General features: G+C 42.5%; 1 protein-coding gene and 1 long non-coding RNA gene across 4 annotated transcripts in view; both read right to left on the bottom strand.

Moving 5' to 3' along the window:
• pigg (phosphatidylinositol glycan anchor biosynthesis class G) overlaps positions 1-26,105 on the bottom strand; it is a 192,483-nt gene that overhangs the window by 52,027 nt on the left and 114,351 nt on the right. For both annotated transcript variants that reach the window (XM_022683537.2, XM_049484391.1), the window contains one exon: positions 20,937-21,128. In XM_022683537.2, coding sequence (XP_022539258.2) covers positions 20,937-21,128 — 192 coding nt within the window. The remainder of the gene's footprint in view (positions 1-20,936; positions 21,129-26,105) is intronic.
• LOC125804811 (uncharacterized) lies at positions 3,052-4,163 on the bottom strand. Of its 2 annotated transcripts, XR_007440987.1 has the most exons (3): positions 4,133-4,163; positions 3,405-3,923; positions 3,052-3,307 (listed from the first exon to the last, which is right to left on the bottom strand). It is a non-coding gene; the product is annotated as an uncharacterized LOC125804811 (long non-coding RNA). The 2 variants fall into 2 exon arrangements; XR_007440986.1 differs by having other exon boundaries at positions 3,405-4,154.

Consider the following 26,105-nt stretch of genomic DNA (forward strand, 5'->3'; position numbering starts at 1 on the left):
AAAACCTTAGCAACCACCTAGCAACACCCTAGCAACCACCTAGCAACACCTTAGCAACCACCTTGCAACCACCTAGCAACACCTTAGCAACCACCCCGGATACCATAGCAACACCTTAGCAACCACCTAGCAACACCTTAGCAACCACCTAGCAACACCTTAGCAACCACCCTGGATACCATAGCAACACCTTAGCAACCACCTAGCAACACCTTAGCAACCACCTAGCAACACCCTAGCAACCACCTAGCAACACCTTTGCAACCACCCTGGATACCATAGCAACACCTTAGCAACCGCCTAGCAACACCTTAGCAACCACCTTGCAACCACCTAGCAACACCTTAGCAACCACCCCGGATACCATAGCAACACCTTAGCAACCACCTAGCAACACCTTAGCAACCACCCTGGATACCATAGCAACACCTTAGCAACCACCTAGCAACACCTTAGCAACCACACCATTGCATCCACCCCGGATACCATAGCAACACTTAAGCAACCGCCTAGCAACCACCTAGCAACACCTTAGCAACCACCCCGGATACCATAGCAACACCTTAGCAACCACCTAGCAACACCTTAGCAACCACCTAGCAACACCTTAGCAACCACCCTGGATACCATAGCAACACCTTAGCAACCACCTAGCAACACCTTAGCAACCACCTAGAAACACCTTAGCAACCACCCAGGATACCATAGCAACACCTTAGCAACTGCCTAGCAACCACCTAGCAACACCTTAGCAACCGCCCAAGATACCATAGCAACACCTTAGCAACCACCTAGCAACACCTTAGCAACCAACCCGGATACCGTATCAACACCTTAGCAACCACTTGGAAACCATGTGGAATATGTTAGCAACTGCATAGCAACCAGTTAGCAACCACTTAGCAACCACCTGGAAAATATTAGAAACTGCCTAGCAACCACTTAACAACCATGTGGAATACATTAGCAATTGCCTAGCAACCAGTTAGCAACAGCTTAGCAACCACCTGGAATATGTAAGAATCTGCTTAGCAACCAATTAGCAAACACTAAGCAACGATGTGGAATACATTAGCAACTGCCTAGTAACTACCTAGCAACCACTTAGCAACACTTTACTTTATATAGGTATATATAAAGTAAAGTGTTTATATTACTTTATAAGACAATTATTAGCTTTTCACCATGTTAGCCAAAACTTTTTAGACTTTAACATTTAGCTGAAAGTCAACAGCAAAGCAACCACTCTTCACACGCTTTAGACAGAAATATCTTAGCAACCATTTTAACTTTTTCAACGTTATTAACGTACTTTTCCAAGCCAACTTAAAGTTCGTTATCGAACTTTCCTTTTCTAGTTATTATTATTATTCTTACGCCTTTTTTTCTGTACGCTACTCCTCCTAGAGCTTTCAACGTAGAATCACGAAACTTTCACGGATCGTAGGACCTATGCCAACTTAGCGTGCTTGTGCTTTTTGGAGCGATTTATCGTACGGTTTTCGTAAAAACTTCGTAAACGTACGCATTTTTTCCCCATAGGAATGAATGGGGCGAAATTTTAAACGTCCGTAACCGCCACAATTTTTGAGATACGAAGACCAAATTTGGCGAGCTTATAGATCTTACCGAGATCTTTAAATTAATAGCAGGTTGCGAAGCGATACGACGTACGGTTTTCGTACAATTTTCGTACGAAGTTTTCCCATAGAAATGAATGGGGGGCCCAGAGTTCCATCTCGCACACGAGCAGCTCTGCGCACGGAACCCCTTCTCTCCCCTGCTCCTCCAGTACTGTGAGTGTATGGAGGAGCTGCTGTATGGAGCAGCTATCAGTCAAAAGTTTGGACACCCCGGCACCCCAGCCAGGGTTTAGCAACCACCTATTAACTGCTTAGCAACCACTCTCTCTTTCTCACTCTCTCTTTCACTCTCTACTTCTCTAATTCTCACTCTCTTTCCCACTCTCTCTCTATTTCTATATTTCTCACTCTTTCTTTTGCTCTCTACTTCTCTACTTCTCACTCTCTCTTTTGCTCTCTACTTCTCTATTTCTCACTCTCTTTTGCTCTCTACTCCTCTATTTCTCACTCTCTTTCTCACTCTCTCTCTACGTCTCTATTTCTCACTCTATTTCTCACTCTCTCTCTACTTCTCTATCTCACTCTCTCTTTCTCACTCTCTCTACGTCTCTATTTCTCACTCTCTCTCTACTTCTCTATCTCACTCTCTCTTTCTCACTCTCTCTCTACTTCTCTAATTCTCACTCTATCTTTCCCACTCTCTCTCTACTTCTCTATTTCTCACTCTTTCTTTTGCTCTCTACTTCTCTACTTCTCTACTTCTCACTCTCTCGTTTGCTCTCTACTTCTCTGTCTCACTCTCTCTTTTGCTCTCTACTTCTCACTCTCTCTTTTGCTCTCTACTTCTCTATTTCTCACTCTCTCTCTACGTCTCTATTTCTCACTCTCTCTCTACTTCTCTATTTCTCACTCTCTCTTTCTCACTCTTTTCTACGTCTCTATTTCTCACTCTCTCTACTTCTCTATTTCTCACTCTTTCTCACTCTCTCTCTACGTCTCTATTTCTCACTCTCTCTCTACGTCTCTATTTCTCACTCTCTCTCTACTTCTATATTTCTCACTCTCTCTACTTCTATATTTCTCACTCTCTTTTTCACTCTCTCTCTACGTCTCTATTTCTCTTTATTTCTCACTCTCTCTACTTCTATATTTCTCACTCTCTTTTTCACTCTCTCTCTACGTCTCTATTTCTCACTCTCTCTCTACTTCTCTATTTCTCACTCTCTTTCTCACTCTCTCTCTACGTCTCTATTTCTCACTCTCTCTACTTCTCTATTTCTCACTCTCTCTTTCTCACTCTCTCTCTACTTCTCTATTTCTCACTCTCTCTTTCTCACTCTCTCTACTTTTCTATGTCTCTTTCTTTCTACTTTTCTATTTCTCTATTTCTCTCTTACTCTCTCTTTATTTCTCGCTCTTCTCTCTACTTCTCTTTCACTCTACTTTTCTGTCTTGCTTTCTCTTTCTATCTATCTCTCTACTACATCCTTTTTCTTTCTCTACTTCTTTATTTCTCGATCTCTCTTTTTCCCTAATTCTCTTTCTCTCGCTCAATATTTCTCTCTACTTGTCACTCTTTTTCTCACATTCTCGGGTGTTCTTTCTCTACTTCTCACGCTGATTTTCTCTCTACTTCTCTATTTCAGGCTCTCCCTTTTTCTGTACTTCTACATTTAACACTCTTTCTTTTTATCTACTACTGCCTAGGAACCAGTTAGATACACCTTAGCAACCACCTGGAAAACATTAGCAACTGCCTAGCAACCACTTAGCAACCATGTGTAATACGTTAGCAACTGCCTAGCAACCAGATAGCAACACCTTAGCAACCACCTGGAAAACGTTAGCAACTGCCTAGCAACTGCTTAGCAACCACTTTAGAAATGGTAGCAACTGCCTAGCGACCAGTTAGATACACCTAGCAACACCTTAGCAACCACCCCAGATACCATAGCAACATCTTAGCAACCACCTAGCAACACCTTAGCAACCACCCTAGACACCATAGCAACACCTTAGCAACCGCCTAGCAACACCTTAGCAACCACCTTGCAACCACCTAGCAACACCTTAGCAACCACCCCGGATACCATAGCAACACCTTAGCAACCACCTAGCAACACCTTAGCAACCACCTAGCAACACCTTAGCAACCACCCTGGATACCATAGCAACACCTTAGCAACCACCTAGCAACACCCTAGCAACCACCTAGCAACCACCTAGCAACACCTTAGCAACCACCCTGGATACCATAGCAACACCTTAGCAACCACCTAGCAACACCTTAGCAACCACCTAGAAACACCTTAGCAACCACCCAGGATACCATAGCAACACCTTAGCAACCACCTAGCAACACCTTAGCAACCACCCTGGATACCATAGCAACACCTTAGCAACCACCTAGCAACACCTTAGCAACCACACCATAGCATCCACCCCGGATACCATAGCAACACTTAAGCAACCGCCTAGCAACCACCTAGCAACACCTTAGCAACCACCCCGGATACCATAGCAACACCTTAGCAACCACCTAGCAACACCTTAGCAACCACCTAGCAACTGCCTAGCAACCACCTAGCAACACCTTAGCAACCACCCAGGATAGCATAGCAACACCTTAGCAACCACCTAGCAACACCTTAGCAACCACCCCGGATACCATAGCAACACCTTAGCAACCACCTAGCAACACCTTAGCAACCACCCTGGATACCATAGCAACACCTTAGCAACCACCTAGCAAAACCTTAGCAACCACCTAGCAACACCCTAGCAACCACCTAGCAACACCTTAGCAACCACCTTGCAACCACCTAGCAACACCTTAGCAACCACCCCGGATACCATAGCAACACCTTAGCAACCACCTAGCAACACCTTAGCAACCACCTAGCAACACCTTAGCAACCACCCCGGATACCATAGCAACACCTTAGCAACCACCTAGCAACACCCTAGCAACCACCTAGCAACCACCTAGCAACACCTTAGCAACCACCCTGGATACCATAGCAACACCTTAGCAACCAACTAGCAACACCTTAGCAACCACCCCGGATACCATAGCAACCACCTAGCAACACCTTAGCAACCACCTAGCAACACCTTAGCAACCACCCTGGATACCATAGCAACCGCCTAGCAACACCCTAGCAACCACCTAGCAACACCTTAGCAACCACCCTGGATACCATAGCAACACATTAGCAACCACCTAGCAACACCTTAGCAACCAACCCGGATACCATAGCAACACCTTAGCAACCACCCCGGATCCCATAGCAACACCTTAGCAACCACCTAGCAACCCTCTAGCAACCACCTAGCAACACCTTAGCAACCACCCCAGATACCATAGCAACACCTTAGCAACCACCTAGCAACACCTTAGCAACCACCCCAGATACCATAGCAACCAGTTAGCAACCACCTGGAAAATATTAGAAACTGCCTAATAACCACTTAAAAACCATTTGGAATACGTTAATTGCCTAGCAACAAGTTAGCAACAGCTTAGCAACCACCTGGAATATGTTCGCAACTGCCTAGCAACCAATTAGCAAGCACTAAGCAACGATGTGGACTACATTAGCAACTGCCTAGCAACTACCTAGCAACCACTTAGCAACACTTTACTTTATAAGATAATTATAAGCTTTTCACCATGTTAGCCAAAACTTTTTGGACTTCAACATTTAGCCGAAAGTCAACAGCATAGCAACCACTCTTCACACGCTTTAGACAGAAATATCTTAGCAACCATTTTAACTATTCAACGTTATTTAACTATTTAACGTACTTTTCCAAGCCAACTTAAAGTTCGTTATCGAACTTTCCTTTTCTAGTTATTATTATTATTATTATTATTCTTACGCCTTTTTTTCTGTACGCTACTCCTCCTAGAGCTTTCAACGTAGAATCACGAAACTTTCACGGATCGTAGGACCTATGCCAACTTAGCGTGCTTGTGCTTTTTGGAGCGATTTATCGTACGGTTTTCGTAAAAACTTCGTAAACGTACGCATTTTTTCCCCATAGGAATGAATGGGGCGAAATTTTAAACGTCCGTAACCGCCACAATTTTTGAGACACGAAGACCAAATTTGGCGAGCTTATAGATCTTACCGAGATCTTTAAATTAATAGCAGGTTGCGAAGCGATACGACGTACGGTTTTCGTACAATTTTCGTACGAAGTTTTCCCATAGAAATGAATGGGGGGCCCAGAGTTCCATCTCGCACACGAGCAGCTCTGAGCACGGAACCCCTTCTCTCCCCTGCTCCTCCAGTACTGTGAGTGTATGGAGGAGCTGCTGTATGGAGCAGCTATCAGTCAAAAGTTTGGACACCCCGGCACCCCAGCCAGGGTTTAGCAACCACCTATTAACTGCTTAGCAACCACTCTCTCTTTCTCACTCTCTCTTTCGCTCTCTACTTCTCTAATTCTCACTCTCTTTCCCACTCTCTCTCTATTTCTATATTTCTCACTCTTTCTTTTGCTCTCTACTTCTCTACTTCTCACTCTCTCTTTTGCTCTCTACTTCTCTATTTCTCACTCTCTTTTGCTCTCTACTCCTCTATTTCTCACTCTCTTTCTCACTCTCTCTCTACGTCTCTTTTTCTCACTCTATTTCTCACTCTCTCTCTACTTCTCTATCTCACTCTCTCTTTCTCACTCTCTCTACGTCTCTATTTCTCACTCTCTCTCTACTTCTCTATCTCACTCTCTCTTTCTCACTCTCTCTCTACTTCTCTAATTCTCACTCTATCTTTCCCACTCTCTCTCTACTTCTCTATTTCTCACTCTTTCTTTTGCTCTCTACTTCTCTACTTCTCACTCTCTCGTTTGCTCTCTACTTCTCTGTCTCACTCTCTCTTTTGCTCTCTACTTCTCACTCTCTCTTTTGCTCTCTACTTCTCTATTTCTCACTCTCTCTCTACGTCTCTATTTCTCACTCTCTCTCTACTTCTCTATTTCTCACTCTCTCTTTCTCACTCTTTTCTAAGTCTCTATTTCTCACTCTCTCTACTTCTCTATTTCTCACTCTTTCTCACTCTCTCTCTCTACGTCTCTATTTCTCACTCTCTCTCTCTACTTCTATATTTCTCACTCTCTCTACTTCTATATTTCTCACTCTCTTTTTCACTCTCTCTCTACGTCTCTATTTCTCTTTATTTCTCACTCTCTCTACTTCTATATTTCTCACTCTCTTTTTCACTCTCTCTCTACGTCTCTATTTCTCACTCTCTCTCTACTTCTCTATTTCTCACTCTCTTTCTCACTCTCTCTCTACGTCTCTATTTCTCACTCTCTCTACTTCTCTATTTCTCACTCTCTCTTTCTCACTCTCTCTCTACATCCTTTTTCTTTCTCTACTTCTTTATTTCTCGATCTCTCTTTTTCCCTAATTCTCTTTCTCTCGCTCAATATTTCTCTCTACTTGTCACTCTTTTTCTCACATTCTCGGGTGTTCTTTCTCTACTTCTCACGCTGATTTTCTCTCTACTTCTCTATTTCAGGCTCTCCCTTTTTCTGTACTTCTACATTTAACACTCTTTCTTTTTATCTACTACTGCCTAGGAACCAGTTAGATACACCTTAGCAACCACCTGGAAAACGTTAGCAACTGCCTAGCAACTGCTTAGCAACCACTTTAGAAATGGTAGCAACTGCCTAGCGACCAGTTAGATACACCTAGCAACACCTTAGCAACCACCCCAGATACCATAGCAACATCTTAGCAACCACCTAGCAACACCTTAGCAACCACCCTAGACACCATAGCAACACCTTAGCAACCGCCTAGCAACACCTTAGCAACCACCTTGCAACCACCTAGCAACACCTTAGCAACCACCCCGGATACCATAGCAACACCTTAGCAACCACCTAGCAACACCTTAGCAACCACCTAGCAACACCTTAGCAACCACCCTGGATACCATAGCAACACCTTAGCAACCACCTAGCAACACCTTAGCAACCACCTAGCAACACCCTAGCAACCACCTAGCAACCACCTAGCAACACCTTAGCAACCACACTGGATACCATAGCAACACCTTAGCAACCACCTAGCAACACCTTAGCAACCACCTAGAAACACCTTAGCAACCACCCAGGATACCATAGCAACACCTTAGCAACCACCTAGCAACACCTTAGCAACCACCCTGGATACCATAGCAACACCTTAGCAACCACCTAGCAACACCTTAGCAACCACACCATAGCATCCACCCCGGATACCATAGCAACACTTAAGCAACCGTCTAGCAACCACCTAGCAACACCTTAGCAACCACCCCGGATACCATAGCAACACCTTAGCAACCACCTAGCAACACCTTAGCAACCACCTAGCAACACCTTAGCAACCACCTAGAAACACCTTAGCAACCACCCAGGATACCATAGCAACACCTTAGCAACTGCCTAGCAACCACCTAGCAACACCTTAGCAACCACCCAGGATACCATAGCAACACCTTAGCAACCACCTAGCAACACCTTAGCAACCACCCCGGATACCATAGCAACACCATAGCAACCACCTAGCAACACCTTAGCAACCACCCTGGATACCATAGCAACCGCCTAGCAACACCCTAGCAACCACCTAGCAACACCTTAGCAACCACCCTGGATACCATAGCAACACCTTAGCAACCACCTAGCAACACCTTAGCAACCAACCCGGATACCATAGCAACACCTTAGCAACCACCCCGGATCCCATAGCAACACCTTAGCAACCACCTAGCAACCCTCTAGCAACCACCTAGCAACACCTTAGCAACCACCCCAGATACCATAGCAACACCTTAGCAACCACCTGGAAAATATTAGAAACTGCCTAATAACCACTTAAAAACCATTTGGAATACGTTAGGAATTGCCTAGCAACAAGTTAGCAACAGCTTAGCAACCACCTGGAATATGTTCGCAACTGCCTAGCAACCAATTAGCAAGCACTAAGCAACGATGTGGACTACATTAGCAACTGCCTAGCAACTACCTAGCAACCACTTAGCAACACTTTACTTTACAAGATAATTATAAGCTTTTCATCATGTTAGCCAAAACTTTTTGGACTTCAACATTTAGCCGAAAGTCAACAGCATAGCAACCACTCTTCACACGCTTTAGACAGAAATATCTTAGCAACCATTTTAACTATTCAACGTTATTTAACTATTTAACGTACTTTTCCAAGCCAACTTAAAGTTCGTTATCGAACTTTCCTTTTCTAGTTATTATTATTATTATTATTATTCTCGCCATGTTTTATAAACAACTACTCCTCCTAGAGCTTTCGAGCTAGAACCACGAAACTTCACACGATGGTAGAACTTATAGCCGCGGGGTGTGCTTGTGCTTTTTGGAGCGATACATCGTACGATTTTCGTAAAAACTTCGTAAACGTACGCCCTTTTTCCCATAGACAATGAACTAGGAGAATTTTGAACGGCCGTGAACGTCACAATTTTTAAGATATGAAGCTGAAATTCGAATGACCTATAAAACTTACCGCGTTCTTTCCGAAAATATGCTTTACGAAACGATACGTCGTACGGATTTCGTACAAATGTCGTACGAAGTTTCCCCATAGAAATGAATGGGGGGCCCAGAGTTCTAACTCGCACACAAGCAGCTCTGCGCACGGAACCCCTTCTCTCCCCTGCTCCTCCAGTACTGTGAGTGTATGGAGGAGCTGCTGTATGGAGCAGCTATCAGTCAAAAGTTTGGACACCCCGGCACCACAGCCAGGGCTCAGCAACCACCTATTAACTGCTTAGCAACCACCTTAGCAACCACCTGGAAAACATTAGCAACTGCCTAGCAACCACTTAGCAACACCTTAGCAACCACCTGGAAAACGTTAGCAACTGCCTAGCAACCACTTAGCAACCACTTTAGAAATTATAGCAACTGCCTAGCAACCAGTTAGAAACACCTTAGCAACCACCAGGAAAATGTTAGAAACTGCCTAGCAACAGCTTAGCAACCACTTTAGAAATGAAAGCAACTGCCTAGCAACCACTTAGCAAGCACTTGGAAAACAATAGCAACTGCCTAGCAACCACCTGGAAAACATTAGCAACTGCCTAGCAACCACTTAGCAACACCTTAGCAACCACTAGGAAATCGTTAGCAACTGCCTAGCAACCACTTAGCAAACACTTCAGAAATGATAGAAACTGCCTAGCAACCACTTTAGAAATGATAGCAACTGCCTAGCAACCACCTGGAAATGTTAGCAACTGCCTAGCAACCACTTAGCAACCATGTGGAATATGTTAGCAACTGCCTAGCAACCGCTTAGCAACCACTTTAGAAATGTAAGCAACCACCTATTAACTGCTTAGCAACCAACTGGAAAACGTTAACAACTGCCTAGCAACCACTTAGCAACACCTTAGCAACCACCTGGAAAACGTTAGCAACTGCCTAGCAAACACATAGCAAACACTTTAGAAATTATAGCAACTGCCTAGCAACCACTTAGCAACCACTTTAGAAATGAAAGCAACTGCCTAGCAACCACTTAGCAACCACTTGGAAAACGTTAGCAACTGCCTAGCAACCACTTAGCAACCACTTTATTAACGATAGCAACTGCCTAGCAACCACTTACCAACACCTTAGCAACCACTAGGAAAACGTTAGCAACTGCCTAGCAACCACTTTAGAAATGATAGCAACTGCCTAGCAACCACCTGGAAAATGTTAGCAACTGCCTAGCAACCACTTAGCAACCACCTGGAAAACGTTAGCAACTGCCTAGCAAACACTTAGCAAACACTTTAGAAATTATAGCAACTGCCTAGTAACCAGTTAGCAACACTTTAGCAACCACCAGGAAAACGTTAGAATCTGCCTAGCAACAGCTTAGCAACCACTTTAGAAATGAAAGCAACTGCCTAGCAACCACTTAGCAACCACTTGGAAAACGTTAGCAACTGCCTAGCAACCACTTAGCAACCACTTTATTAACGATAGCAACTGCCTAGCAACCACTTAGCAACACCTTAGCAACCACTAGGAAAACGTTAGCAACTGCCTAGCAACCACTTTAGAAATGATAGCAACTGCTTAGCAACTACCTGGAAAACATTAGCAACTGCCTAGCAAACGCTTAGCAACCACTTTAGAAATGATCACAACTGCCTAGCAACCACTTAGCAACCACTTGGAAAACGTTAGCAACTGCCTAGCAACCACCTGGAAAACATTAGCAACTGCCTAGCAACCACTTAGCAACCAATTTAGAAACGATAGCAACTGCCTAGCAACCACTTAGCAACACCTTAGCAACCACTAGGAAAACGTTAGCAACTGCCTAGCAACCACTTAGCAAACACTTCAGAAATGATAGCAACTGCCTAGCAACCACTTAGCAACACCTTAGCAACCAATAGGAAAACGTTAGCAACTGCCTAGCAACCACTTTAGAAATGATAGCAACTGCCTAGCAACCACCTGGAAAATGTTAGCAACTGCCTAGCAACCACTTATCAACCATGTGGAATATGTTAGCAACTGCCTAGCAACAGCTTAGCAACCACTTTAGAAATGAAAGCAACTGCCTAGCAACCACTTAGCAACCACTTGGAAAACGTTAGCAACTGCCTAGCAACCACTTAGCAACCACTTTATTAACGATAGCAACTGCCTAGCAACCACTTAGCAACACCTTAGCAACCACTAGGAAAACGTTAACAACTGCCTAGCAACCACTTTAAAAATGATAGAAACTGCCTAGCAACTACTTAGCAACACCTTAGCAACCACTAGGAAAACGTTAGCAACTGCCTAGCAACCACTTTAGAAATGATAGCAACTGCTTAGCAACTACCTGGAAAACATTAGCAACAGCCTAGCAAACGCTTAGCAACCACTTTAGAAATGATCACAACTGCCTAGCAACCACTTAGCAACCACTTGGAAAACGTTAGCAACTGCCTAGCAACCACCTGGAAAACATTAGCAACTGCCTAGCAACCACTTAGCAACCACTTTAGAAACGATAGCAACTGCCTAGCAACCACTTAGCAACACCTTAGCAACCACTAGGAAAACGTTAGCAACTGCCTAGCAACCACTTAGCAAACACTTCAGAAATGATAGCAACTGCCTAGCAACCACTTAGCAACACCTTAGCAACCAATAGGAAAACGTTAGCAACTGCCTAGCAACCACTTTAGAAATGATAGCAACTGCCTAGCAACCACCTGGAAAATGTTAGCAACTGCCTAGCAACCACTTAGCAACCATGTGGAATATGTTAGCAACTGCCTAGCAACCGCTTAGCAACCACTTTAGAAATGTAAGCAACCACCTATTAACTGCTTAGCAACCACCTGGAAAACGTTAGCAACTGCCTAGCAACCACTTAGCAACACTTTAGCAACCACCAGGAAAACGTTAGAAACTGCCTAGCAACAGCTTAGCAACCACTTTAGAAATGAAAGCAACTGCCTAGCAAATACTTAGCAACCACTTTAGAAATGAAAGCAACTGCCTAGCAACCACTTAGCAACCACTTGGAAAACGTTAGCAACTGCCTAGCAACCACTTGGAAAACATTAGCAACTGCCTAGCAACCACTTAGCAACCACTTTATTAACGATAGCAACTGCCTAGCAACCACTTAGCAACACCTTAGCAACCACTAGGAAAACGTTAGCAACTGCCTAGCAACCACTTCAGAAATGATAGCAACTGCCTAGCAACCACTTAGCAACACCTTAGCAACCACTAGGAAAACGTTAGCAACTGCCTAGCAACCACTTTAGAAATGATAGCAACTGCCTAGCAACTACCTGGAAAACGTTAGCAACTGCCTAGCAAACGCTTAGCAACCACTTTAGAAATGATCACAACTGCCTAGCAACCACTAAGCAACCATTTTAACTTTTCAACGTTATTAGCGTACTTTTCCAAGCCAACTTAAAGTTCGTTCACGAACTTTGCCTTTTCTAGTTATTATTATTATTATTATTATTATTATTATTCTCGCCACGTTTTATAAACAACTACTCCTCCTAGAGCTTTCGAGCTAGAACCACGAAACTTCACACGATGGTAGAACTTATAGCCGCGGGGTGTGCTTGTGCTTTTTGGAGCGATACATCGTACGATTTTCGTAAAAACTTCGTAAACGTACGCCCTTTTTTCCATAGACAATGAACTAGAAGAATTTTGAATGGCTGTGAGCGTCACAATTTTTGAGATACGAAGACGAAATTCGGATGGTCTATAGAACTTAGTGAGTTCTTTCCGAAAATATGCTTTACGAAACGATATGTCGTACGGATTTCATACAAATGTCGTACGAAGTTGCCCCATAGAAATGAATGGGGGGCCCAGAGTTCCATCTCGCACACAAGCAGCTCTGCGCACGGAACCCCTTCTCTCCCCTGCTCCTCCAGTACTGTGAGTGTATGGAGGAGCTGCTGTATGAAGCAGCTATCAGTCAAAAGTTTGGACACCCCGGCACCCCAGTCAGGGCTTTGCAACCACCTATTAACTGCTTAGCAACCACCTTAGCAACCACCTGGAAAACTTTAGCCACTGCCTAGCAACCACTTAGCAACCACTTTAGAAATGATGGCAACTGCCTTGCAACACCTTAGCAACCACCTGGAAAATATTAGAAACTGCCTAGCAACCACGTAGCAACCATGTGGAATAAATTAGCAACTGCCTAGCAACCAGTTAGCAACCACCTGGAAAACGTTAGCAACTGCCTAGCAACTGCTTAGCAACCACTTTAGAAATGACAGCAACTGTCTAGCAACCACTTAGCAACCATGTGGAATATGTTGGCAACTGCCTAGCAACTACCTTAAATTGATAGCAACTGCCTAGCAACCAGTTAGCTGCTGCCTTAGCAACTGCCTTAGCAACCACCCGGAAAACGTTAGCAACTGCCTAGCAACCCCTTAGCAACAACTTTAGAAATGATAGCAACTGTCTAGCAACCACTTAGCAACCATGTGGAATACGTTAGCAACTGCCTAGCAACTACTTTAAAAATAATAGCAGCTGCCTAGCAACCAGTTAGCTACACCTTAGCAACCACCTGGAAAATGTTAGCAACTGCCTAGCAACCATTTAGCAACCACTTTAGAAATGATTGCAACTGCCTAGCAACCAGTTAGCAACACCTTAGCAACCACCTGGAAAACGTTAGCAACTGCCTAGCAACCACTTAGCAACTACTTAGCAACCATGTGGAATACGTTAGCAACTGCCTAGCAACCAGTTAGCTACACCTTAGCAACCACCTGGAAAAGGTTAGCAACTGCCTAGCAACCGCTTAGCAACCACTTTAGAAATGATAGCAAACTGTCTAGCAACCACTTAGCAACTATGTGGAATGTGTTGGCAACTGCCTAGCAACTACTTTAAAAATGATAGCAACTGCCTAGCAACCAGTTAGCTACACCTTAGCAACCACTTGGAAAACGTTAGCAACTGCCTAGCAACCACTTAGCAACCACTTTAGAAATGATAGCAACTGCCTAGCAACCAGTTAGCTACACCTTAGCAACCACCTGGAAAACGTTAGCAACTGCCTAGCAACCACGTAGCAACCACTTTAGAAATGATAGCAACTGCCTAGCAACCACTTAGCAACAACTTAGCAACCACTAGGAAAACGTTAGCAACTGCCTAGCAACCACTTAGCAACACCTTAGCAACCACTAGGAAAACGTTAGTAACTGCCTTGCAACCACTTAGCAACCACTTTATTAATGATAGCAACTGCCTAGCAACCACTTAGCAACACCTTAGCAACCACTAGGGAAACGTTAGAAACTGCCTAGCAACCACTTTAGAAATTATAGCAACTGCCTAGCAACCACTTAACAACATCTTAGCAACCACCTGGAAAATGTTAGCAACTGCCTAGCAACCACTTAGCAACCATGTGGAATATGTTAGCAACTGCCTAGCAACTGCTTAGCAACCACTTTAGAACCGATAGCAACTGCCTAGCAACCACTTAGCAACACCTTAGCAACCACTAGGAAAACGTTAGCAACTGCCTAGCAACCACTTAGCAACCACTTTAGTAATGATAGCAACTGCCTAGCAACCACTTAGCAACACCTTAGCAACCACTAGGAAAACGTTAGCAACTGCCTAGCAACCACTTTAGAAATTATAGCAACTGCCTAGCAACCAGTTAGCTACACCTTAGCAACCACTTGGAAAACGTTAGCAACTGCCTAGCAACCACTTAGTAACCATTTTAGAAATGATAGCAACTGCCTAGCAACCAGTTAGCTACACCTTAGCAACCACTTGGAAAACGTTAGCAACTGTCTAGCAACCACTTAGCAACCACTTTAGAAATGATAGCAACTGCCTAGCAACCACTTAGCAACACCTTAGCAACCACTAGGAAAACGTTAGCAACTGCCTAGCAACCACTTAGCAACACCTTAGCAACCACTAGGAAAACGTTAGTAACTGCCTTGCAACCACTTAGCAACCACTTTAGTAAAGATAGCAACTGCCTAGCAACCACTTAGCAACACCTTAGCAACCACTAGGGAAACGTTAGAAACTGCCTAGCAACCACTTTAGAAATTATAGCAACTGCCTAGCAACCACTTAACAACATCTTAGCAACCACCTGGAAAATGTTAGCAACTGCCTAGCAACCACTTAGCAACCATGTGGAGTATGTTAGCAACTGCCTAGCAACTGCTTAGCAACCACTTTAGAACCGATAGCAACTGCCTAGCAACCACTTAGCAACACCTTAGCAACCACTAGGAAAACGTTAGCAACTGCCTAGCAACCACTTAGCAACCACTTTAGTAATGATAGCAACTGCCTAGCAACCACTTAGCAACACCTTAGCAACCACTAGGAAAACGTTAGCAACTGCCTAGCAACCACTTTAGAAATTATAGCAACTGCCTAGCAACCAGTTAGCCACACCTTAGCAACCACTTGGAAAACGTTAGCAACTGCCTAGCAACCACTTAGCAAACACTTTAGAAATGATAGCAACTGCCTAGCAACCACTTAGCAACACCTTAGCAACCACCAGGAAAATGTTAGCAACTGCTTAGCAACAGTGTGGAATACGTTAGCAACTGCCTAGCAACTGCTTAGCAACCACTTTAGAAATGATAGCAACTGCCTAGCAACCACTTAGCAACACCTTAGCAACCACCAGGAAAATGTTAGCAACTGCCTAGCAACCACTTAGCAACACCTTGGCAACCACTAGGAAAACGTTAGTAACTGCCTTGCAACCACTTAGCAACCACTTTAGTAATGATAGCAACTGCCTAGCAACCACTTAGCAACACCTTAGCAACCACTAGGAAAACGTTAGCAACTGCTTAGCAACCACATTAGTAATGATAGCAACTGCCTAGCAACCACTTAGCAACACCTTAGCAACCACTAGGGAAACGTTAGAAACTGCCTAGCAACCACTTTAGAAATTATAGCAACTGCCTAGCAACCACTTAACAACATCTTAGCAACCACCTGGAAAATGTTAGCAACTGCCTAGCAACCACTTAGCAACCATGTGGAATATGTTAGCAACTGCCTAGCAACTGCTTAGCAACCACTTTAGAACCGATAGCAACTGCCTAGCAACCACTTAGCAACACCTTAGCAACCACTAGGAAAACGTTAGCAACTGCCTAGCAACCACTTAGAAACCACTTTAGTAATGATAGCAACTGCCTAGCAACCACTTAGCAACACCTTAGCAACCACTAGGAAAACGTTAGCAACTGCCTAGCAACCACTTTAGAAATTATAGCAACTGCCTAGCAACCACTTAACAACATCTTATCAGCCACCTGGAAAATGTTAGCAACCATGTGGAATATGTTAGCAACTGCCTAGCAACTGCTTAGCAACCACTTTAGAAATGATAGCAACTGCCTAGCAACCAGTTAGCTATACTTTAGCCACCACTTGGAAAACGTTAGCAACTGCTTAGCAACCGTGTGGAATACGTTAGCAACTGCCTAGCAACTGCTTAGCAACACCTAAGCAACCACCTGGAAAACGTTAGCAACTGCCTAGCAAACGCTTACCAACCACTTTAGTAATGATCACAACTACCTAGCAACCACTTAGCAACCATTTTAACTTTTCAACGTTATTAGCGTACTTTTCCAAGCCAACTTAAAGTTCGTTCACGAACTTTGCCTTTTCTAGTTTAACCTGTTACTCACCATGACACACAGCCAGGGGACAAATATATATATATATATATTATCAATAATATAACATAGCATTATATTAATACTTTTTATTGTTACTAAAGTAACACAGTTTTATACTTGCTTTGAGAGAGAGAGAGAGAGAGAGAGAGAGAAAGAGAGAGACAGAGAGAGAAAGAAAGAGGTGAGGAGAAGAGAAGGACTGAGTAAATGAGTGAGCTGGTGGTTGAATAAATTAATTAGTGAGTAAGTGGGTAAATAAGTGAGACAGTAAGTGAGGGAGTGAGGGTGTGGGAAAGTGAGTGAATGAGTGAATAATGTACCTAGTGAGAGAATGAGTGAGTGAATGAGTGAGTGAGTGAGAAAGCGAGTGGGTGGATGAGTGTGTGGAAGAGTTAGCAAGCAAGTGAGTAAGCTGTGGTGAGTGAGTGACCTAGCAACTGAGTGGGAGATTCAGCTAGCAAGCAAGTGAACGAGTAAATGAATTAGTAAATGAGTGAGCTGGTGGGTGAATAAGTGAATTAGTAAGTAGGTGGGTGAGTAAGTGAGTCAGTGAGTGAGTCAGTGGGTGAGTGAGGGTGTGGGAGAGTTAGTGAGTCAGTAACTTTCCTAGCGAGCAAATGAGTGAATGAATAAGCAAGCGTGTGGGTGAATGAGTAAATGAGTGAGCTGGGGGTTGAATGAGTGAATTAGCGAGTAAGTGGGTGAATAAATTATGCCTTAAGTGAGTGAGTGAGCGAATGAGTGCGTGAGTAAGCAAGCTGGTGGGTGGGTAAGTAAGTAAGTGAACTAGTGTGTAAATGAATAAGTGAACGAGTAAATGAGCAAGCTAGTGGGTGAGTAAGTGAATGAGCAAATAAGTGGGTGACTAAGTGAGCCAGAGAGTGAGTGGGTGATTCAGTGAGTGTGTGGGAGAGTCAGTAAGCAAGTGAATAAGCGATTGGTGAGTGAGTGATCTAGCAAATGAATGGAAGAGTCAGCTAGCAAGTGAGTGAGTGAATGAATGAGTAAATGAGTGAGCTGGTGGTTGAATGAGTGAATTAGTGAGTAAGTGTGTGAGTGAGTGAGTCAGTGAGTGAGCAAGTGAGGCTGTGGGAGAGTTAGTAAGTGAGTGAGTGACAGAATTTACCTAGTGAGCGAATGAGTAAGTGAGTAAGCAAGCAAGTGGGTGGGTGAGAAAGTGAGCTGGCTTGTAAATGAGTGAGTGAATGATAAATGAGCAAGTTAGTGGGTGAGTGAGTGAATGAGTGAATAAGTGGGTGAGTAAGTGAGCCAGAGAGTGAGTGAGTGAATAAGTGAGCGTGTGGGAGAGTCAGTGAGCAAATGAATAAGCGAGCGAATGAGTGAGTGCCCTAGACAGACAGACAGACAGACAGACAGACAGATAGATAGATAGATAGATAGATAGATAGATAGATAGATAGATAGATAGATAGATAGATAGATAGATAGATAGAATGAAATTAAAGTAGAATGAGGAGAAAGGAATACTGTAGGTGGCGATAGAAAAGAGATAAAGCACATGAGAAAGACTAAACCCGTAGCTATATGAGAGAGAGAGAGAGAGATAAATGTGAGAGAAAAGAGAGAGAAATAGAAAGTGAGAGATATAGAGAAAAGAGAGAGAAGTAGAACAGAATTCCCTCAGATACCAACCTAATAGAAAAGCCAGAGGTTGCTGGGCAACATAAACAACATTCTGTAGTGATTAATGAATGAGCGAATGGCTCTGGTGGCACGGGTGATGCTGTCAATTACAAAACGAGTGCAGAGACCCCCCCCCCAGTCTCTCTCTCTCTTTCTCTCTCTCTCCTTCTCTCTCTTTCTATCTATCTGTCTGTCTGTCTCATGGCTGGAGACTAGGTAGGGGAATGCAGCTGGTGGCTCAGCAGGAAGGGCGAAAGGTCAAAGTTTTAATTAGGTGAGAGAAAATGTCAAGGGTAGGAGGTGAGGAGCGTAGCTTTGTCTTGTCAGTGAGGTGTGTGTGTGTGTGCGTGTGTGTGTGTGTGTTATAACCAGGCGATACAGGGGCGTGTGCATGCGTGTGCGTCAAAAAGAGAGAAAAATAATAAAGGAGTGCATCATGCGAGCTTGTGTGTGTTTAGCACCATTAGAGCGGCATTCATGGACTAATGGACGAGGGGCGGGGAACAGATGTGACAGGGTGAACGAGTGAATCAGTGCAGACTAATGAGGAGTAAATGGGGGGGGGGGGACTAAAACACGCCGGCCTTCTGACTCAACTCTTCCCGATTCCACAACAGGCCTATAATCAGAGTAATAATAGACTCCAATGATTTCCAATTCAGACTAATCAAAGGCACTTTCTCTGCTTAACACGCTAAACAGTGCCGCACAATGCACGGCCTTCACCAGGCTGAGAGCAGGCCTCTTTTACACGCAATATCCACACACTCCAAACACGCCCTCAGAGTGTTTGTAGCTTCTCCTAATAAGAATCGAAAACACGGCTAATTACAGCCTCTTCCTCGAGTGCAATCTCCTAACCTCTAGAGGAACTTTCCAACATCAGACAGTACATGCTAATTATACAGATTGGAAGAGAACATTATTATTCAGAGGATGAGGCCAATAAGACAGAGCTCATTAGAGCAGCTATGATAAATGGGTCGAATATTGACACATGAAAAATAATGAGTGAGGATGCGCTGAATATTTGGTGAGGTGTTACCTTGTGAGGGAGGTCGATCACTGTGTGAACCAGTGTGTTTATGGTAGGCTAATGTAAATTGGCAGAGTTTGAGAGTCTATTTTTACCCCTTGCACCCATGCTGTTAAAACAGCGTCTGAGTTTAGGAATAAATGTACACTGCCGTGTTTCTGTTTTGGTGGCACAAAAAAGCACAGGTGCACCACTGACTGATTAAAACCATGACAACATGGCAATATGAGTCAGTCACTAAACACACACACACTTAGACGCTGCAGAGCACAAACCTACTTTTAACTCAACAATAAACAGAATATAAAACAAAACTGCTGTTCCCTTAAATGAGCTGCTGGTGCACCTTCACAGCATGAACACACAGGTCTGTATACTCTGCTGAGACACACAAAAGCGCTGTGCTGTTAAGATACGAACTCGTCAAAGTCAGAGCCTACCTGACTCTTAAAGGGAATGACAACATGACAATTGGCACACTGATTGGTTTATTTCACGGTACACCCAAAACACACCCATGATTAATTAAGATAATTAGAACATGGCTTTTGCGCATTTCCAGTCGTGCAAGCCATATTTTTTGTGCCCTCGTGACACCAAAAACACATCGGCACGGCCTAAATCAAGCTGTGTGATAACTGACCAGTGCAGTATAGATTGCTAAAATAGGGCCCTCCATCCCTAAAGTTGTAAAGTCACATGTGAACTGGGAATACATCATGAAAGGCAAAATCCCCCACAGTAAAGAGCAGCGTAGTAGGGGGTGGTAATGATTGTGACCAGCAGTATCTGGCTAAAATTGTCCATGTAATCAAAAAATAAATAAATAAATAAATAAAAAAAACGGGGTCAGAACAAGAGTATTGTTTAAGGGCTTTAACCTGCCTGGGTATTGAACCCACACTGCTGTAATGTATTACCCAGCACTATAACCACTAAGCCACCAAAACTACTCTTTAAATTACAATCACAGCCTCTTCCTTAAGAGCAATCCTCTAACCTCTAGAGGACCTTTCTAACATCAGACAGCACATGCTAATCATACGGATTGGACAAGAACATTATTATTCAAATGAAGAGGCCAAAAAGACAGAGCTCATTAGAGCAGCGATAATAACTGGGTTGAATCTTGAAACATGAAAAATAATAAGTAGGGATGTATTGAATATTTGGCAACTGAAAATGGAAAAAAAAAAGGTGAAAAGTTTGGCTGAATAAGTGAAAAGTCCAAATAATTTATCCCAAACAGTTCAGAGCACTTACAAAAAAACATATATATATATATATATATATATATACATTTCTCTGGTTACTGAAACAGTTCTGTTTGGAATTATAAGAACCGTGGTTTAAAATTTGGTTTGCAAACCAAAACAGTGGCGGTTCCACAACACCTGACACTCATAAGCTGTAGCCAATAAAATATCTGAATTTGTTCATACTTACTTGGAGACGGACTGGCTTGAATTTTGCCATGGAAACAGGATGTTGTCAACTGCGGCGCGGTAGCTGTAAACTCCCAGAAGGCCGAGTGCCAGGGCGATCTTGGACACCATAGAACAGCGACGCTGGACGAGCAGGAAGATCAGCAGCAGGGAGAGAACAGCCAGCAGAGACAGAAACACCTTATGATCCCCACTGTGAAAAAATACACACATACACAAAAACATAGACTCAATACATGCCAAAAATCATGGGACAGCTGCATTAAAATGATCAAAAATGGGCCTGGGAATGCCCATATCTGTATAAGCAAGAAGTGAGGTCTTATCTTCTTGTGAGTGAAGTTCTTGCTATAAAATGTCATATCCACATTTAATGCACATTTAGTGCCCTGCTATGTTTTTTTCATGCAACATGGCAAAAGTCATGGGATATGACAATATTTTCTGTCCCATGACTTTTGCCATTTAAGAAAAATGTGTCTTCATTGTCATTTCTACATCTTCTACACCTTAAAAAAGTAGATTATCATTGAAAAGGTACTTTATGTCAGTAATTTAGTTCAAAATGTGAAACTCAAATATTATATAGATGTATCTCACACACAGAGTGATCAATTTTAAGCATTTATTTATTTTATTGTTGATGATTGTGGCTTGCAGCCAATGAAAACCCTAAAATCAGAAAACTACAATATTACATTAGACCAATTGGTACTTTTGGCAGTGTGCCAAGTCCTGCTGGAAAATGAAATCCGCATCTCTATAAAAGTTGTCAGCAGAGGGAAGCATGAAGTGCTGTAAGATTTTGTGGGAAAACAAAACTGCGCTGACTTTAGACTTGATGATATAACACAGTGGATCAAATCCAGCAGATGACATGTCTCTCCAAACCGTCACTGATCATCAGTAAATTTTGCATTTCATTTGTAAATCAAGGGAGCAGAGTCTGTAGGAAGAGTGGAGAGACACACAGTGCAAACTGCTTGAGGTCTAGTGTGAAGTTTCTACAATCAGTGAAGACTCCACATATTTCCTGCAAGTCAAAGAAGTGTTTTTTTAGCACCTCTATCATGTGGCAAAAGTCATCTATATATATATATATCTATTTCTTATCTTGTCTTATCTGTAATACATATATGGAAACTTATCCAGATATACTAGGCAATGTATCACTGCAACCCTATACTACTCTACTCCACGACTTTCTCTGTAGAAAAATTGTATCTTTATTCAGTCTTAATAACTTCAGACATGTAGGATCAGCAGTAACCCTGCTGTCTGATTGAGAGCACATGCCACACACACAGACAGAGAAAGAAAAGTGTAGTCAATCTTAAATCAAGGCTAGCTTTAAACCAGGCTATTTATATTTGCTGCTCTCTGTGCTTATTTGTCTGCTCTTTTTCTATCTGTATTTGTTGTTCTATTGCAGCTCTGATATTTCCTCCTCCAAGTTTGCTTATTATTTAAAATTATGCGGAATGTGATTTAGACCAATATGCAAAACATCTTCCGAAACAAAAACAAACAGCGGATGATGATCTCTTTTGTGCGGTTTGTAAGCTGGGTGTATTAAAACGGAAAATAAACCAACAGAGCTCATGAATAAACCAGGACGTCTTCACATTGTCTGATTAATACCAAACATAGCTACGGCAAAACGCATATAAATGGTGGCAGTCTTTTAATTACGGGAGCATCGGCAGAGACGCCTTTATTAACACTGGATAATTAACTCGATAAGAGTACACACCTTTAGAAGCTTTAAATTGACCATCGTCGTAACGAGAGGCCGACCAACAAAACATCAACAATTAATGTATAGGCAGATAACCACACTGTATTAAGTGAAGCTACTGAAGTACACACTGTGTGTGTACATGTATACACTGCCCAGCCAATAAAAAAGAACACACAGTCTTAGTTGGTTGGTAATAGTCGGTTGGAGCGCCTTTTAGCTTTGATTTATTTGTGTCCAGAAAGCTATTATTGATAATTTAAGAGGTTTGGACCATGGATGGATGGATGGATGGATGGATGGATGGATGGATGGATACTTTAGGAACACACACACAAAGTCTTCTCCAGCACATCCCAAAGATTCTCAATGAGGTTAAAATCTGGACTCTGCGGTGAACAATCCGTGTGTGAAAATGATGATCTCCTGCTCCCTGAAACCTGCACTCTTTTATGAATGACGATGACAGCCGATTTTGAGTTTAGAGATCTTGTGGTGAGCACTTCATTCCTGCATTTTTTAGAGAGCAACACACTTACCCAAATGCTCATGTGCTGTTCTCTTTGTCATCTATATCCAGGCTAGAGTTTAGACTATCTGCCTGAGCTGGGCTTTAGAAAATGATGCTTAAAATTGGGCTGAAAATCAAATCATTTTTTTTTTATTAGAAAGTGTTTTATATTCTTAAACATTGTTGATTATATTAGAGTAGAGGAAAGTTATTGTAAATGATATTATTGTTCTTGGTCTATTTCAGTTTAATGATTGCGCAGAGCATAGCCGTATTGCTGTTTTTTTTTTGTGTGTGTTTTTGGACCTAGCCTATATGCTAAATATTAAAATGTTTGTTCGTTCAGAAAGTATTTTATATTCTTAAACATAGTTAATTATATTAGAGCAGAGGAAAGTTATTGTAAACTGTAAAATGTAATTGTTGTTGGCCTATTTCAGTTTAATGATTGTGCTTTTTCTTTTTTTTTTTTGCAAGTTTGTTTCTTTAGAAAGTAATTTATACTTTTAAACCATGTTAAATTATATTAGATTAGAGGAAAGTCACTCAGATGTGATTTTTGTAGCCTAATTTACCGACGTTTTAGACCTGTGGATCATTGATCACATTGTTTATTGTTTCTGAGATCTGTTCTTAATAAATATTTTTCTTAAACTCTAGGTCTATGCTTCTTCAGTGTTGCAATGTTAATTAACATCATTCTGAAAAGATTTTTCTTATTCTAACAGCCCAAATTTTTTTTTTTTAAAGCTCAGTTTTAACGCTCTACTATCTATCCATCCAAATATCCATTAATCCATCTATCTTAAATTGGGCTCAGGCTAATGATGACAGTTTATGGGGAGGGGAGGGTCATGCTCGGACAGGATTTCTTGGGAATTTTTGGGACAGATCTGAGCTCTAATCCAGGCTAGATGCGGTGTGTGTGTGAGTATGTGTATGTGTGTGTGTGTGTGTGTGTATGTGTGTGTGTTTGTATGTACGTGTTGGGTTACTGGAGCCAGACTGTCTGTGGGGTGTTTAGCATGCTGGCAGGGTTGTCCTCTCATCTAAAGTAATCAAGGAGAGGGTACAGGAGCCAAGACAAATGTGTGTGTATGTGTGTGTGTGTGTGTTTGTGTATGTGTGTAAAACAAGGTGGAGGTGTGTTTAATTGTGTAAGTATATGTTGGATTAAAGAGAAGTGCAGGGAATGTGGGCACTATAGCATTATAGCATTGGGAAGGTGAGCCCTGTGTGTATGTGTGTGTGTGTGTGTGTGTGTGTGTGTGTGGTCTGAGCAGGGTGTGCTTGTCAGATCTGAAGCCAACCAAGTTCTGAGTGTGTGTAAAAGTGTGTGAGGAAGTATTCAAGTGAGTGTGTGTCCATGCATCTGAGTGCAGAGGTCAGCTGAGCAGACCCCTAACTGGGGGGGTCAGAGCATCTTCCACTTATTACCCACCTAGAGAGTAGGAGAGAACGAGAGAGAGAGAGAGTGTGTGTGAGAGAGAGAGAGAGAGAGAGAGAGAGAGCATGTGCTGCTATAGAGGGAAGACTGAAGACTTTAAAAGCAGACAGAGAAGAGAGAGATGCTCTCCTAGTCTGTGACCCTGACGGCCTCCCTCTCCTCCATTCATTCATCAGCGTGTAGACAGCCAGCAGAATTCTAATGCACTCAATGAACTGAAGACGAGACAGGCAGGCACACACACACACACACACACTCACACAAAATCCAATTCTGTTTAATTTAGTGTTTACCTCTAAAACCGGCATTGTATCAATCTGCCTTTATCCATATATCTCCTCTGATATGTGTGAATCCATACATCCTCTCTTTTCAAAATGTCACTAGTGCATAGAGCCCAGAGGAAAGCGCTGGATCTCCAGCTCTGATACATCAGCCAACAGATGCCTGTGCTGAACAGCATCACAATACACTGTAAACCCATACAATGCTTGAACTCAAACTATTTAAGTCTGTTTTACAGAAAATTGGATATTTCTAAACAACACTCAACTATATTGAGTTAGTTGAACATTTGTGGGCACATATTATTCAAACTGAGATCTTTGCGTTGAACCAACTTATTATAATAACTGGGTTCAGTGTGTTGCCATTGGCAGGTTCTTTTCCATTGGTTTCTGTCACAATCTATTTGCATACTGGGTGTGTCCATCAGTTTCTGACTCATACTCACCATCAGTGTGTAGTGATTCCCCCTGGGCTCCCTTTGAAATAAATCAAGTTCCCCTTTAGATGTAAAAACTTGATGTTTTAATTTATGCTAACTCAAGTTTTCATTCCCCATTACTTAAACCATTTGAGCAAACCAGCTGCCTTAAAAAAGGTAAGTAAACTCACCTTATCCGGTCTTACAGTATAACACAAATAAAAACGTTAAATCAACTTCCCCTTTAGCTGTCATAACTTGATGTTCTAAGTTATGATAACTTAAGTTTTCATTAGCCATTACTCAACTTTTTTAAGGCAACCGGTTTCCTCAAATGTTTTAAGTAAATTCAACTCATCCGGGCTTCCAGTGTAGGAGTAATTAAGGGGAAAGAATGACCAATTTTGCAATATTAGGCTGTATGACCTTATTCGTCTCATTGAATACAGTGTACAAGTAGTAAAAGAATATCCTTTTTTTTATAAACCCATGATGGTGACTCTGTCCATGTCTACTTTCCTCCGAGCGCGCTGTGATGCTACTAAGCAATTCTGCATCAGCAGCAGTTCGAAAAAAGGTGGTGGTTGACTTCACGTGTATCGGAGGAGACATGTGCGAAATGTGAACAAGCCTCCCCAAGGTCAAGTTGAGTCTATGAGTTCAGCAGATTAGACATTAACGGAGTTATTTTTACAAAATATTTACAAAAATGTATCTCATTTGTGAGATACTGTTTTTTTTTTCTTATTGTAAATGTAAAACAGTAAA

Source organism: Astyanax mexicanus, chromosome 10 (genome assembly GCF_023375975.1).
Source record: "Astyanax mexicanus isolate ESR-SI-001 chromosome 10, AstMex3_surface, whole genome shotgun sequence".
NCBI lineage: Eukaryota > Metazoa > Chordata > Actinopteri > Characiformes > Acestrorhamphidae > Astyanax > Astyanax mexicanus.